Raw genomic sequence first — 15,590 nt, 5'->3', positions numbered from 1 at the left:
CGCCGCGGGGGGGGGGAGCCGGCCTGGAGCCGGCGGGCAGCTGTCCGGGCGTCCGTCTGTCTGGCTGCACCCCACCCAGCGTGTCCCCAGGGAGCTGCTCCCTCTACCAGCCCCCAAAAGCGGCCATGTTTCTACTTCCTTCCTCCCAGGTAGTCTCTTAGTCTTGGGATCATGGTGACCACGACTAGAGAAATGCCCAGGTGCAGTCAGTCACGTGGCCGCAGGGGCAGGAACCGCTGACCGCGCTGGCGACTCCAGGGACAGCTGGAGGGGCAGGGGAGGGGGCTCACCTGTGGGCCGTGGCCTCCGCAGCCCTCCTCCCCCGCCCCTCACACCCACTCGGGCCCTCAGTTGTGCCGTGGCTCCCACCTTCCGCAGCCATGTCTGTCGGGGCGCCTGAGCCTGCCCGCTCCCCATGCCCCTCTGCCCCGGCTCTGCCATGTTCCTGGGCCTCTGGGCGATACCAGGGGGCGGGGACTCTGGTGGCCGCGGGGTCCCCAGATGGGGCAGGTGGCACCCAGGCTGTGTTGCTCCGGTTCCCGTGGGCCGGTGACGCTTGGGCCTGGGTCTCCTTCCTCCATGGCGTCACCCACGCAGGTCCCCGTGTCTGCCCCTCCTCAGTTCACAGCTGCCCCCAGGACATGTCCATTGTATTCTCTGCCCCCCCCACAGTGGGTCACTCGTGGTCCCCACTTGAAGTGGCTACTACACCAGCTCCTTCTTGTCGCCCTGTGCCAGCCTCCCTGAGCCCCATCTTGCCTCCGGTCCTCCGGCCCTGCCTCAGCAGGACCCCCACCACCGGCAGCAGAGGCCCCTTTGAAGCCCTCCGGAGGCAGGCCAAGGGCGCCTGTACTTCCCACGCGGACAGGCACTGCCCCTGCCCCGGCCCCATAGGGTCTGCAGGGCGGNNNCCCCCCCCCCCCCGACCTTCCCCTGCCCCCGGACAGGCCACGGGGCCACCAGAGCACCGCTGTTCCTTCTACAAGCTTGGCGACCCCGCCCTGCCCGTCCCATCTCCACCCCAGCGTGGCTCGGGAGCCTCTTCCTGCGCCCACCCCAAGCCCCAGGCACGCCAGGCCTCCTGCGTCTGACCTTGTGCTTTTTCAGTCTCTGATCCAGGAGGGCAGAGCCCGCCTCCTCCTCCAGCACCTTCACGGAGTTGGTGCTCAGAGCGTTGGCAGAAACGTGGACAGACGTGGCCCGCCACAGTCACAGCTGGACCCCACGGCTCACCAGAGCTACAGCCACTTGCCACACCTGCAGGCCTGCACCCCACCCCAGCCGGCTCCCAGCTGTCTCCCTTCTTGTCGTGCTTCTGGGTCTGGGTCTCAGAGGAGACGGGCCCAGGCAAGTGGCCCTTGGCTGGGCAGGAGTCCTGAGTGCTCAGAGCCACGAGGGTGAGGGACAGGTTTCGTGGGAGGGAAGGGGTGGGCTGGGCCTAGGGGAGACCCACTGGGCTCAGGAATTCCTAGCTCACCCCCAGTACCCACATCCTGGCCCCCGGGCTGAGGGCCCGCCAGGGAGGGAGCAGCAGACCCAAGGATTAAGGAGAGAGAAGGCACCAGTCGTGCTGGGCTCTTGGGCAGAGGAGAGAAGACGCGGAGCACTTGGGGTCTGCGGCCTCCGGGCCACTGTGGGACCCCTGGGGTTGGCGCCTTTCCAGGCTTGGGGACAGGAGTGAGTGCTGCCCTCAGCCTGTGGCATCGGTGTCTGGGGTGGTTAGTGGAAGCAACCAGGGGGGTGGGGGTGAGGGAGGAGGAAAGGTCCGGGCTCCATGGGCCTGAGCGGGAAGATTGGGTGGGTTCTGGGGCGTGGCGGCCCTTGCTGAGCCTCTGCAACAGTGGTGGTGGCCCTGGGCCCCGACATGTGCCCCCTTCACGCCCTCCTTTAATCCTCACGGTAGCCACACGAAGAGGGAGAGGTTTCCTCCACTTTTATAGATGGGGAAACTGAGGCCCGGAGCCCACTTTGTGGCTCTTCTGTTCATAGGATCCATGGAGCGGGGCTCTCCACCTGAGTCCTTTGGCTCCAGCTCCCACGAGGCCCCTGCCCTGCTCCCTACACCCTACAGCCCTCTGGTCCCGGGGCCCAGTGTGGACAGCAGAGCCCCAGGCAGCACCGTTCTGCCCAGTGTGCCCGCCTCCCGCTGCCCCCACTGTTGTTGAAGAGACTGTATGTCCGTCCTCTGCTCCCTGGGGGGGCCGGGGCCTCGGCGAGTGTGGGACAGCGACGGAGCAGGGAGGGGCCTCCCCTCCATCAGCGTCCTTGTGGCCAGCCTGACGCCGGCGCAGTGGGCATCTGTCCGCCCCTGTGGCATGGCCTGCGGGCCCCCCACTCACCAGCACTGCACAGGGCGCCCCCCCAGGACAGGAGCAGCAGCAGCCGAGGCCCCAGCATGACGCGAGAAGAGAGGTCACCGCTGGAGCCGGCCCCTCACCGGGCAGGCTCGCTGCACCTGTGCGCCTGGATATAAGGCGTCTTGGATGCCTTATATAGCGGCTCCAGGCTCCACCTCTGCCTCACCCACTGGGCGCAGGGGTGGCCGGACAGGATCTTGGGCGCTGCTTTATCAGGACTTGGCTTTCGGAAAGCTCTTTGGTGGGCGGTAGCCCCGGTATCGTCGGCCTCCGGGCAGGGGCCAGCACGGGCCCTCCAGAGCCTTGCAGACACACCCCGCATTTGCTCCCGGCCGAGGTGGCGGGGGCGCCATCAGCCACACCGTAGGGAGGCACGCGGGGGCACCCTGGGCACCCCCTTGGCCCTGGCTGGGGAGCCCAAAGTGCTCAGGTGGCCCCTGGGGAGGACTCCATCCTCTACCTAGAGGTGCCAGCACACCCAGCCCCGCCTCTGCCTGGGAGGAAAGACCACCCAGTGGAAGGAAGCATTTTGGGGTGGGACCCCAGGGGTGGGGCAGTCACTGACCGCGGCAGGCCTTGGGACACCTCCCTGGCGCCAATACCACCCCCAAAGTACAGGGACCCCCGCCGGGCACCTCCTCCCTGGGGACCCTTCCCTGCCAGCCCCTGGGAGGGGCAGCACCAGGGTGGTCCTGCTGTGCCCAGAAGGGCCCCTGTTACTCTTTTCTGACCCCCGCAGCTCTGAGCTGAAATGGCCACAGGGGGCTGCCCATCTGGGAGGGCATCTCCGTGGAGGCTGGGTGCCAGCCTCCCAGGCAGAGGAGCAGGGGCTGTGCCCACCGCCTCCTGGGAGAAGGGTGTGGCTGGAGGGGTGGCAGTGGCTCAGGGGATAGGGAGTAGGGAGGACACAGGCCAGCACCAAGAGACGGGTCAGGGTTAGGCCCAGGATGAGGATCATGATCAGGGCAGAGGTCAAGGTCATGGTCAAGGTCATGGTCAGGTTGTGTCAGGACGTGTGTGTGATTTGGATCCTCTGTGGGGTCCTCCAGCAGTCGGGGAACAGGTATGGGTCTGATGATTCTCTAGGGCGGCCTGGCCCTAAGTGGGAGCCTGTGTGGACCCCATGTAGGAAGGAGTCTGGGGCCCTGGTACGGGGGCTTCTCCTTTCCTGAGATTAGTTCTGGCCCCACAGGGATTTGGGTGCAGGAACTCTGGGCTCCCCACATGGGGCTGCACCCTGCCTCACAGACAACCTGCGTTTACCTTGAACTATAGTTTTAATATAAAATTGTTTTTAAGAAAATTTTTAGTGTTTATGTTTGAGAGACAAAGTGTGAGCAGGGGAGGGGCAGAGAGAGAGGGAGACACAGAATCAGAAGCAGCTCTGGGCTCTGAGCTGTCAGCGCAGAGCCCGACGCGGGGCTCGAACTCACGAACTGTGAGATCATGACCTGAGCCGACTGAGCCACCCGGGCGCCCCTTAACACAAAATTGTTTTAACTGCATCCAGCGGGCGGCCGGCCTCGGGCCCCTGGGCCTGGCCAGGTGGGCAGCAGGCCCCTGGGTGTGCTAGTGGCACTCGCACACCTGCTTTTTCCTTTAACTCAGAAGCAGAGGATAAGGAGGGGTTCCAAGATGCCCTCCTGCCCAGAACCACCCCTGCTGGGGTCACTGTGGCCAGAAGCCTGGGCACAAGGGGTGAGGACTGTCCAGGCTCTGCCATGGGGCCACTGTGGGGCTTCTCCCTGCCCTTGGAGAGCTCACACCCTCACTGGGATCTCACAAAGCTCTGAAGGTAGAGGTGGTGGGCTCTTGGGTGGGGCCTGAGGTCCCATAGGGACAGGTGAGTGGGCCCTCCTAGAACCTCAGCCCTGGCCAGGGTGCTCGGTGGGTAAGGGTGCCTAGACAGGGGGCAGTGGGGAGGTGACTTAGCAGACCTTGGGACAGGCAGGATAAGGAGAGAGGCCCAGAATCCTGCTGGGCTAAGTACCTGGGCTGCCTGGGGCTCTCTCCAGCGGTTAAAGCCACCCCCTGAGGTCCCCTGGGGCCACGGCTGCCAGTGGAATTGAGCCCCAGGCCTTGTTCTCTGCCTGAATTCTGCCTGGACCCTTACGAGGCCCCCAGCTGCATTGCCCACCCATCAGTGGATTTCCCACCCAGCCACGAGGCTGCCTGCTCCCCCTCCCAGCAGGCACCCAACCACAGGGCCTTGGCACTGCCTCCCTGCTGACGGCCCCTCCCCACTTCTCTGCTCAGTTCCCTGCAGGTTGGGTGCTGTCCTGTCTCCCAACCGTGCCTTGCCCCCACCTGTTCTCCCTGTGCCCCAGGGCCTGGAAGGTGCCCAGGCCTCAGGATGTGCCAGGGGGGCAGCAAGGGGTGGAGCCAGAGAGGGAACTGGTCACACGCACACTCCTGGATCACAGACTTGCAGGGCCTGGGGGAAGGGCCAGGGCTTGTGGCAGGCAAGGGGCCCCTACGCTGGGGTCCCCAGTGATACCCCTGGCAGCTTGAAGGGCTCTAGGATGGCCCAGAAGAGTGTGGGTCACCAGCACTGCCACGGGGCTGCCCAGGGGCCGGGACTAAGAAGCCTGTGCACGTGCGGATGTGCGAGGTTCGGGTTGGGTTTCCTGGAAAAAGCTGAACATCCCAGGATCTGTCACCTCCGGGCCGTTCAGGCCTTGTGTGCACAGCTAGTGGACGGCTCACGCCTGGGGCCGTGGGTCCCACGTCCCTTTCTATACACCGGTGTGGCAGGAAATCAGGAGAATGGTGCTTCTCTTTGCTGACCCGGGAGCCTTGAATGTGCTGAGCAAACAGTAGGAGATAAGAGTGTGTGCGGCCATTGTTCCCGGCCGCGCGGGCGATCAAGGCACGGCCTGCTGGCCACCCCCGGGAAGCGGAACCCGTGGGCTGGACAAGCGGGTGATTGTTCGGCCTCTCGCTCCAGCTCAGACCCCTGCCCTCACGCTCTGTCTGCCTGGCGGGGCCCTGAGCAGCACCGTCTGGCCCAGGGCCCAGTGTCTCCGCCAAGGGGCCCTTCATCACCCACTCGGGAGGGTGGGTGCTGGCCCCCCGGTAGTGGCTCTCCTGGGGCCTTGACCTGACCTTCACTTGGGACTGAAGCCTGCTTGAGGACATTGGCATTCACCGCTGGCAAGTGCTTCCAGAAACCTCCTGAACAGGCTCAGGGCCCCCAAGAGCCTGGGTTTGCTGGACTCAGGTTTCTGGAGGTGAAAGTGGTCAGCCAGCCCCTCTGGGCCCCGCCTCCCAGGTGTGACATTCCTCAGGGGCGCAGGTCAGGCTTCACCCCAAGCTCAAGGCTCGGTCCCAGGGACTACTGTCAGATCAAAGTACTGAAAACCATGGCTCTGGGGAAAGATTTCCATACGGGAGCCAGGATTTGCCTTCGTGGCAGCTGCGTCCCGGGCCTGGCCAGCGGCCGAGACCTCTCGGGGAGGTGGGCCCGGCAGCAGCCAGGGAGGCTGTGGCGTGTGTGGCCCACAAGGCGTGCCATTGCTGGGTGCAAAGCGGGCGCCCTGGACCCCTGGCATCAAGGGCAGGCCTGAGGAGCTGGGGGCATGGCCCCTCCTGCTGCTCCCCGTGGGGCTGGGCTCGGCCCCTGGGACGTTGTGCAGACCAGGAGATCTGGGGCCTGGGGGGGCCTGGGAGGGGACCCAGCAGAGGAGGGACCTCTGGCCTGTGGCGAGAGTCACCCCGGCCGCACCTTTGCCCCAAGATCCGTGTGCAGCTGGGGGCCCAGCAGGTGCCCTTCTTCTCTCTGTCTCCACCCCCAAGTGTCATTCTTGATCCCCGCCTCCCGCGATCCGCAGCCCCTCTTCCTCAGGACCCCCAACCCTGGAGCTGCAGGGCTCTTACTCCAGGTACCCTCGCCACACCCCAGCCTGCCCCGCTCTCCCGGCCTTCTGCCCCCTCCTGGGCTGGCTCTTGCTGCCCGCTGGCTGCTGGGGTCAGCCCCCGCGGGGCGCAAGAACAGAGCCTGTGAGCCCGCGCCACAGGCACGGGGCCCCAGGGCCACCCTGCAGGCTCCCCCCGCACCCCACACCTGACCCTGCTCCAGCTGCACTTTTAACCCCTGGCTGCCCCTGGACCTGGATTTGGGGTGGGTGCTACCCACCCGGGGTCAGGGCACCCACCGGCACCCCCTCCCCTCTCTCAGAGGACCCTGTGCTGCTTCCCACGGTAGCTCACTGGCTTGTTCCCCCAGCTCCAGGTCGAGGATCCAGAATCCGCTGTCCCCTCAGCTGAGGGCCCCCTGGGAGCGGCTACAGTGATGTGCCCCCAGGCCCCTGGCTGGCCCCCAGCGGCCCCCTTGCCTTGGCTGAGTGCCTCCCGCACCTCCGTGCTGGGGCCCCGGTTGCCAGCGGATGTTGGGTGAAAAGCAAACAGATAAGGTTGTTGGGGCAGGATTTGGGGTTTGGGCCCGGGTGGCAGGCACACCGCGAGCCAAGCGGGGGGTTATCTGGCCATCCAAGTGTGGAGGTGGTGGGTTCTCGAGTGTTTGCTCTCCGCCGGGGGCCAGGGGGTGGAGGCCACCAGGGCAGGGTACCTGACCCCCCCCCCGAGCACATTAGGGTTAGGGGGTCACGTTGGGGGGTGTCCAATTCCAGCCGCACCCAGACGGGGCAGCGTGTCCACAGCACACGTTTGCTTCTCTCCGTCACGTGGGGCCACGTTGTGGTGACGGCTCTTCTGGCTGCGGCTGGCGCCTTCTTGCTGCGTGCTTACACGGGGAGATCTTCTCACAGGGGCACGGATCCCGTCGTGGGGGCCCCACCCTCAGGACCCCGTCACCTCCCAAGGTCCCCACTTCCCAATTCCATTCCCTTCGGGTAAGAGCTTCAATGTATGAATTTGGGGGGGGTCACAAACAGGGGGTTCATAGAGATGGTGTGGGAAGTAATCAGGCCGGGGGAGGGTCCTTCCAGGCCGTGAGTCTGGTGGTCTCTGAGCGCAGACGCACCTCTGAGCTGCGAAGGCCCTGAGCAGCCCAGGAAGGCTTCCTGGAGGAGGTGGGCTAAAAGAGGGGCAGAGACAGACCCTCAAGGCCAGGAGCTGGGGCCAAGGTAGGGAGAGGCCACGCCAGAGAGTGTCCTGGCTCTGGAGTGAGCTGGAAGAAATGGATAAACGAGGAGCAGGAGTGGGGGAAAGCAGGGGCCCTGCACAAAGGGGAGAGGCCACAGGCGAGGGGGGGCAGGGCCGGGTCTGAGGGGCCTGGCACTGCCTGGGTGTGGCCTGCAATGGTCAGGGAGCAAGACCAGTGCTCCCCTGACCCACAATGGCCAGTTCTACGTGGCTGGTCAAGGAGGACACAAGCACGCATACGGGCCCAGGTGGGTGACCAGGGCCACTCCGTCCAGGGGCCGGCCCAGGGGAGCCTCAGGTGCTCCCTACTTGCTCAGCGAGTACTCGCAGCCGGCAGCCGCTGCTGGCCTGGCCCCCAGAAGGCCCCAGAACACACCGGACTAGAGGGCCAAGGCCCCGAGAAAGCCTGCGTGGCAGGGTAGGTCCCTGGGGGTCTGAGGCTCCAGACCCCCCAACCTCAGGGGGCAGGGGGCTGAGACTGGCCTTGGGAGCAGCCAAATCCGCTGTCCCCTCCTGTGAAGGCAGCCCCGTGGCTGGGCTAAGTGCGCTGCGCTGGGCTGAGGCACACGGAGGTCCCTCTGACCCTAGCCTGCCCCTGACCTGAGCACAGGTGGAGGGGACAGGGACGGCGTGGCCGAGTCGCCTTCGGGGACAGGTGGGGGCGCCTTGTCCTCCCTCTGCAGAGTTTCAGGGGGACGCGAGGCGGGGGAGGGGCAGAGGGCCCCGGCTGGTGGTGCCTGGACGAGGACTCCAGACACCCCCGCGTGCCCCGCTCCCGGCCCCGCTGCAGCGGCGGGGCGCCCTGCCCCTGCCCCTCGGAGTCCAGGAGCGCTTTCTGGAGGAGGCGAAGGTGCAGGACAGTCCGTCCTCCCCCAGAGGGTGGACGCGTGGCCTCGGTGGGGCTGTTTCAGCAGCTCTGTCCGGTGTAACTGGCCCACAGAAAACCCGCGTGGATTTAAGAGTATGGGTGAGTGGGCTTTGACCCAATCACATGCCCGTCACCGCCACAGGGACAGCAGGGGCCCCGGGAGGCGTCGCGCCCTTGGGAGACCCACCCGCACGGGCACACAGACCCAGCACACACGCCGCAGACTCCGGCGCAGTTCTTAGATTTTATGTCAATAGAAAACTGCCGCGTGGATTCTGCCGCGTGGCCAATTTCATTCAGCATTTTGCGCGAAATTGTTTGAGATTCATCCTCGTTGTTGCCTGATCAATACTTTGCTCTGTTTCGTGGCCGAGGGGCGCCAGCCGCTGGGATGCTTCCAGATTGGCGCTGCTGGGACCGTGTGCGCACGAATCACGTGGGCACACGCTCCCCTTTCTCTTGGGCAGACGCCCACGCGTGGCGTGACTGGAGCACATGGCTGGTGCCTTTCTGACTTCTTTGTGGACCTGGCAACCTGCCCCCCGGAGTGTCCCCACCGTTTTGCACCCCCACACCCTCTGCCTGCCCAGCACTGGCACGAGCACCGCGGCCATTGTGACGGGCGTAGCGGCATCCCGCACACACGCGCTTCCTGGCCATCGTGTGTCTTCTCTTGTTTTTAAAGCTTATTTATTATTTTGAGAGAGAAGCAGGGGGGAGCAGGGAGAGAGACGGAGAGCGAGTCCCAAGCGGGGCTCAGACTCCTGCCTCTCAGGATCACGACCTGAGCTGAGTCACGTGCTCAAACGACTGAACCACCCAGGCGCCCCCACCCTCCATGTATCTCCTTTGGTCAAGTGTCTATTCACGTCTCCTGCACATTTTAAAATCAGATTATTTGGTTATGATTCAGTCCTGACACTTCTTGATCTATTCTGCACACAAGTCCTTCTTCACCAGGCGCAGGGTTTGCCGAGAGATCCCTGCCAGTGTGTGGGTTGCCGTTGTTGCCCTGTCGTGTTTCTCAAAGAGCAGATGTTCTTTTTGTTTGTTTGTTTTTTATTTATTTATTTTTGAGACAAAGAGACAGAGACCGAGCATGAGTGGGGGAGGGGCAGGGAGAGAGGGAGACACAGAATCCAAGTCAGGCTCCAGGCCCTGAGCTGTCAGCACAGAGCCTGACCCGGGGCTCGAACCCACGAACCGTGAGATCATGACCTGAGCCGAAGTCGGACGCTTAACCGACTGAGCCCCCCAGGCGCCCCCCAAAGAGCAGATGTTTTTAATCTGGACGATGTCCCGTTTACCGATTTTCCATCTATGGATTGTGCTGTTGCCAGGAAGTCAGATTTTATCGTTATGAAATGACTTTCTTCATCTCTGCTAACAGTCGTCGCTCTGAAGTCTACTTTGCTGTTCATATCGTCACTTGGCCTTTTTTGCAGTGCGTTTGCGCATCTTTTTTATGCTTCTGCCTTGAAGACTCACGTGTGCCTTGATGCTGACAGTGGGTTTCCTCAGGCAGCTTACGGGGCGAGCCGTGAGTTTGTGCGGCCCGAGAGCCGGCGCTCCCGGCGCCTGTGCCGAACGCAGCCATCGGGACTCTGGGGCTCCAGCCCCTCCTGCCTCGGGCTCCCTTTCTCTGTCTCTTCTCCTCTTTGCCTTCCGTCGGGCTGACTGAGCACTTTCTCAGGAGCCCTTGTGTTACGTGCTAGCAGCCCCGTCTGCCCGCGTGCCACGGACCCCGCGCCGCGCCCACGCCCGTCCTCGTGGTCAGTGTCTGAAAGAGATTGAAATACTACACGGGAGCCCCGCGCCCGTCCTCACCTCTGTCACCAGTGGCCGAGTCCGCCAGCGCCTCCCTGTTGCCTTTGTTCTGGGGACATTTCCCCGGGATGCCAGTTTCTTTCCCTTTGTGTCTGTCCCTTGGTGGCTCCGACGGTGCAGCCGGCCGCCGGGCCGCGTGCCCCTCTCTACACACACCTTCCCGCTCTGGCTTCTTTGCTGGTTTTCCTCTTGCTGCTTCCGAGTGAGTGGACCGTCTGTCTCCGACCTTCCTGCTTCTCGTCCGAGAAGTGCTTCCTCTCCGGACCCGCAGCCTCGTCTTCTCTGACCCCGTCCCGAGGACCCGCGTCGGCCCCCGCGGTGCCTCTGTGAACGCTCGGGGTTCAGCTCCTGTAAGCGCGTGGGCTGTTGCTGCGGGACCCGAAGGCCCCTGCCCTGCCCAGGAGGGGTCTGGGCCGTGGAAGCCCCTGAGCCAGACCTCTGTCCCTCAGGCGTCCGAGCCTGCTGCACACAGGCAGCCCTCCCACGGGGCCACCCCAGGGTATGAGTCTCCCCCTCCCCCCCCGCCCCCTGGGTATCATCCAGATGCATGGGGCGCGCCCAGGCCCGGGCCCACGGCCTCAGTGGGGCACTCACTGCCTACAGGATGGGGCGGTGATGACCACTAACGGTGGCAGTCTGCGCTCCCTGCCCTGTGCCGGGCTCCGCTCCCCGAGGGTCTGTGGCTGGAGTCCGGGCCCCCCCACTGAGCCCCACCCCCACGCCGCTGACCCCGTGCAGGGGTGATGGGCCGGCAGGTCCCCACGAACTTCTCCTTGAGAGCTTTTGTTGACTTTCCCACCTGGCCAGCTCTGTAATCTGCTGGTCAAAGGCCACATCCGCTTCCTCGAGATCCGTCCACGTGGCCACAGGTGGACGTCCCGCCCCTGTTGCAGCTGGTGCCCCGTCACCGACCCTGGTCCCAGGTCCAGCTCTGGGGCTCTGGCACCTCCTGGGGGTGCCCCCCCGGCTGGCTGCACTCCCTGGCCACGGCCTCTTTCTTCAGGAAAATGGGGACATGGGCATCTCTCCATCTACCCGTGGCCGTGGCCACGCCCGGGAAAGACAGGCTCTCTTCCAGGGGCAGGAGGCACTGCGGTTGCTCAGCCTCACTGCTGGGGGGGCCCGTGCAGGCGGGTCCCATCTCTTCCTACCCGCAGAGCTGAGGGGTAATTCTGGCCACTTCTCAAGCCTCACTGGCCTTAGGTCTTAGTGGTCACACGTCCCGGCCCCTGGCTTCCCTCAGAGGGGCCCAGACCAGGTGGGTCACATGACCCAAGTAGCTGGGTCACGAAGGGGCCTGACGGTCCACTGGGGTGTATGCTGAGTGGGGCCGAGGCCCCCTCTTGATGAGGGACACAGACTGGCCTGTTGTGCCCGCCAGGTCGGATCTGGGGCACTTCCTCGAGCACTGGGGCCGAGCTCCCGGGTGGTCAGAGGTGGGCAGCCGTCTGTGGGGTTAGGCCAGGCAGGGAGGGCCCAGGACAGAGCAGGGGATCACTGGCCAGCTGGGGACAGAGTCCCCACTGAGTGGGACGCTTAGATCAAAGAGGTCCCCCCGGCGCGAGTGACTGTTGCTTTGTGGCCACACTGTGGGAGCAGAGGGACCGATGTCCCCGTGTGCAGCAGGCACAGAAATGGGAGGCCCACCCTGCCTTCAGGCTGCAGACCTGACTGTCCCAGTTGGTGTTGGGGGGCGCCCGGGGCTGAGGCCCCTGGAGCCGTGGGGGATGCCCCCCAGGGCACAAAGGCTGCGGGATGCTCTCCGTCCGTGGTTCCTGGGCCAGCGAGGCTGCTCGCCCGGCTGACCCCCAAGGGGCAGGGTCCCCGACTGCAGGGCACCTGGAGTGGGTGAGGCCACACTCACTCACGCTCAGGCTCTTGTGTCCAAGTGCCCGGGCACTTGCACACCCCTTGCCCACACTCTGGTCCCGGTGTGCACACACTCGCTCACACGTGTGGTCCCACACGCCCGCTCCCTCACATGGTCACACACACACGCGTGCACACACACACACACACGCACACGCATGCAGACAGGGCCCTGTGCACGCGCCCACGCCCCCCAGGAAGAGTGTGGGAACCGGGCGCCACCTGGTGGTGAACATCGGCGTCCTGGTGTGACATGCCCCCTCTGGAACCTTCCAGAGCTAGCTCTGCTCAGGTGAAGGGTGGGGGGCTGCAGCCCTGCCCAGGACGCAGTCCCAGGGGGCGAGGTCCTTGCACAGGAGGCCGTAGGCACCCCCAGCACCCAGAGCACAGCCCGGCTGGGCAGACAGCACGGTGCACTGGGAGGGCGGGAACACAGGCTCCTGGGACCCCGCCCGGGCCTGGGGGAGCCTGCGCGGCTCCAGTGGGGAGGAGGCCCTTGGTGCACCTGACCTGAGGGACTCCGCGGTCCCCACGTTCTCCATGGCTGTGCTGAGCCTTCTTTCCTGTGAATGTGCAAGAGCCCAGACTCCGGAGACCAGCCTCCCACCCCTGCTGTCCACGAGGACCCCAGTGATTGGCACATCGCGTGGCCCGTGCGGGGAGGTAGGAGCAGCTGCCTGAAGGTCAAAGGGAAGGTCCCCTTGGCTCCCGCCCCTTGGGGACCTTGCTCACCAAGGACCCATGGGTGGGGTCTTCCCCAGCATCTTTCTGTGAAGTTGAGAGGCCTCCAGCTGCCTTGACACGCCCCTCCCCTCCCCCCCCGCGGCTGCCCCCCTCCCCCAGCTCCCTGGGGCTGTGGCCCCACCCCCAGATCTGACCAGGACCCTTAGGACACGTCCACCAGCACCGGGCGCCCCCCACGTGCACCGTCCAGGGCCCCCCGTGAGAGAGAGCGTGGGGCTCCCCGTGTGCCTGCTGAGACCCCGCAGACCTGCCCCTTGGCCTGAGGTGGGCTCTGGGGCCTGGCCCAGGACTCTGCATGGTCGCTGGCCTGGGGGCGTCAGGGGGCGGGCTCGGCCGGGGGTGGAGCTGCCCTCTGCCTCCCCAGCCAGCCCTCTCCAGGGCACTATGCACAGACCCCAAATTCTGAGGTGCCGCCCACCACCGCAGAAGCACCCCGGTGCCCAGTCTCTGTGCCCTTGGAGCCGAGGGCGAGGTCAGCGGTCTTGGTGGGCGCGTCAGGCCAGTGCGGCGGGCCCCAGACCCCGGAGCCTGCCTCCCCCTCGCCGCCCCCAGCCCCAGGGAGAGGAGCCTCCCCACAAGGCTTCTCAGGATGGGACCCCCTGCACCCCCGCTCCTTGGAGCACTGTCAGCAGGACACGCCTGGTCTGGGAAGCGTGTCCAGCTCTGCCTCCGGGGGGGTGACCGTCTGTTTCCTGACTCACCCGTGGACGGGGACGAGCCCATCCTTCCTCAGGCGGCGGCCGAGGACAGTGCCCGGCCCGAGGCCCCCAAACCCCAGCCAGCCACGCACCCACCTCCAACGTGCCCCTTCTGGGCTGGGGGCCCTCAAAGTCACGGCCTGTTTCCTCATGGGCAGACCTCTCCACCGCAGCCCCCCATTGGGCGATGTGACCCCCCCCACGGCCAGGGACTTAGCCCCCCGGCCCCCCAGCCGAAGGCCCTGCCTGTGCCTGTGGGGATTTCTGCCCTTAGGCCGCTCTTCTCCCCCGGCAGCTGGCCCTGCGGCCCCCAACACCCCTCGCTGACACAGGCCTTAGAAGGGGGCAGCCCACACAGGGGCGCAGGGGTCATCCCTGGCCATCAGCGTCTGTGAGCTTTTATTGAGCACCAGCTGTATGTAGTGCCTGCTGAGGTTAGAAGGCCCCAGAGCAAAGAGCAGGCTGGCTCTGAAGAGGCCACTGAGGATCTGTGGCTTCAGACACCCCAGAAACATGCACCCCCAGCCCTGGACCCCTGGGCCCACCTCCTCCTTCCTCCCCCTNTGCCCAGCTTTTTGGCGTCCCCCAAACTGTCCAGTCCAGCTGCTGCAGGGGTCTGGGGGGTGGTGAGCATGGACACTGTCCCCCTCCCCCAGCCCATGCTGGACGGGAGGAAAGGACTTCTGGGACCTGACCTGTTGCTGGAGAGATGGGCTCCAGCAGGGGGCAGCCTGGAGGCTCCCCCGGCCTCTCCCGCTCAGGGCTCACCTTCGGCCGGGGCAGGGCCGCGGGGGCCGCCGGGTGCTGAGCGAAGGCGGCGGTGGGCTGTGTGGCCGGCGTTCTCCTGCCGAGGGGCAGACGCAGGGACAAGGGGGGCCGTGCCCAGGCACCGTGTCCTGCCCTGTCTGGGGGCTGACACGGTGCTCTCGATGCGGTTCCTCACCCTTACGCCCCATGACTCACCCAGCCTACTGGTGCCCTAACTCCCCCCCAGCCCCAGCCTGACCCCTTGGCCCTGGGCCCCAAACCCTAACCCGTAGCCCTAGCCTGGTCTCTCCCTGAAGCCCCCGACCCAATGCCCCTGAGGCCAGAGCCCTCCGGGGTGACCCCCAGCCCTCCTGAGCCTTGCCTCACGTGCCCCCCCACGGTGTGTGAGTGTCGGATGTGCAGGCCTGAGCCCCAGCCCTCTCTGTCCACAGGCACATCAGCCTGGGCCCGGGGGCGGCCTGGACGCTGGCGAGGCCGTGCCACGCGAGCACCGAGCCCCCCGCGACGCTGCTCGAGTCTATGAAGGGAGAAGCGCGCTCGGCTCCTCCGGGGCCTCCTGGCTCCCGCGACCCCAGGCCGGTTCCCGGAAGATGCTGGACACAGAAAGGGCGGTGCTGGACTCGAGCCCACAACAGGACCTGGTCGTAAACTGGGGCCGCGGGTGGGGCCGCAGCGCAGACCAGGGGCCCTAACGGGAGCTCCTCCCCAGCCCGGCCCCCAGCTGTCGGCCCTTCCTAGGAACCGGCACCTTTGTTTGCCCTTTGATGGAGCTGGTGGCCTGAGCTGCCTGAGCCCTGGCCCTGGGGGCTGCGGACGCAGAGCCTCACCCCCGGCCGTGGGGCATGGCGTACGGGGGCCCAGAAAAGGTGGGCCCGTGCGGAGGCCCCGTGGCTACCGCCTGGCCCTGAGCTGGGGCCGGGAGCCTGTGGCTCCCCTTTTCTGTGGCTTGGCCTCGTCTTGGATTGAGGAAGGTGAAGGTCTGCTGAGGCGGATGGACCGCTGTCATTTTAGGTGGGAGGGGGCGCTGGGCGGGGAGCTGGTGTGTGTTCACCTCCTGCAGACAGAACCCCCCACCCCGCCAGGCATCAGTGTTTGTGGGGTGATTTTAATACCGCTCTCAGACGGTGAATTGTCTCAGCCACACCCCAGCGTGGCCCACGATTCCCTTGGGACCCTCAAGGCCCTTTGCGGGGGGGCCGTGGGCTCCGGACTCTGCAGGGCCAGGCTGCAAGGGGTCAGCCTTGCTCAGGGGCTCGCGCGTGCGCAGAGGGTACGAGAGCCGCCCGGGGAAGCCGCGGGCTCCTTTGCAAGGATCCGGCGTGGCCGGTCCTGTCCCACCCCCACCCCCCCACCCCC

At 65.7% G+C, this 15,590-nt stretch overlaps 1 protein-coding gene across 1 annotated transcript in view; it reads right to left on the bottom strand.

The window, feature by feature from the left end:
* Positions 1 to 2,397, bottom strand: part of LOC144237805 (mucin-6-like) — a 13,898-nt gene extending 11,501 nt beyond the window's left edge. Inside the window, exon 1 of the mRNA XM_077771513.1 lies at positions 2,340 to 2,397. Coding sequence (XP_077627639.1) covers positions 2,340 to 2,397 — 58 coding nt within the window. The remainder of the gene's footprint in view (positions 1 to 2,339) is intronic.
* Between the last annotated feature and the right edge of the window lie 13,193 nt (positions 2,398 to 15,590).

This window comes from Crocuta crocuta, unplaced genomic scaffold, assembly GCF_008692635.1.
Source record: "Crocuta crocuta isolate KB4526 unplaced genomic scaffold, BGI_CrCroc_1.0 scaffold1192, whole genome shotgun sequence".
Classification (NCBI taxonomy): domain Eukaryota; kingdom Metazoa; phylum Chordata; class Mammalia; order Carnivora; family Hyaenidae; genus Crocuta; species Crocuta crocuta.
Note: the sequence above shows the minus strand (reverse complement) of the source record. Positions and strands in the feature narration are given on the sequence as shown.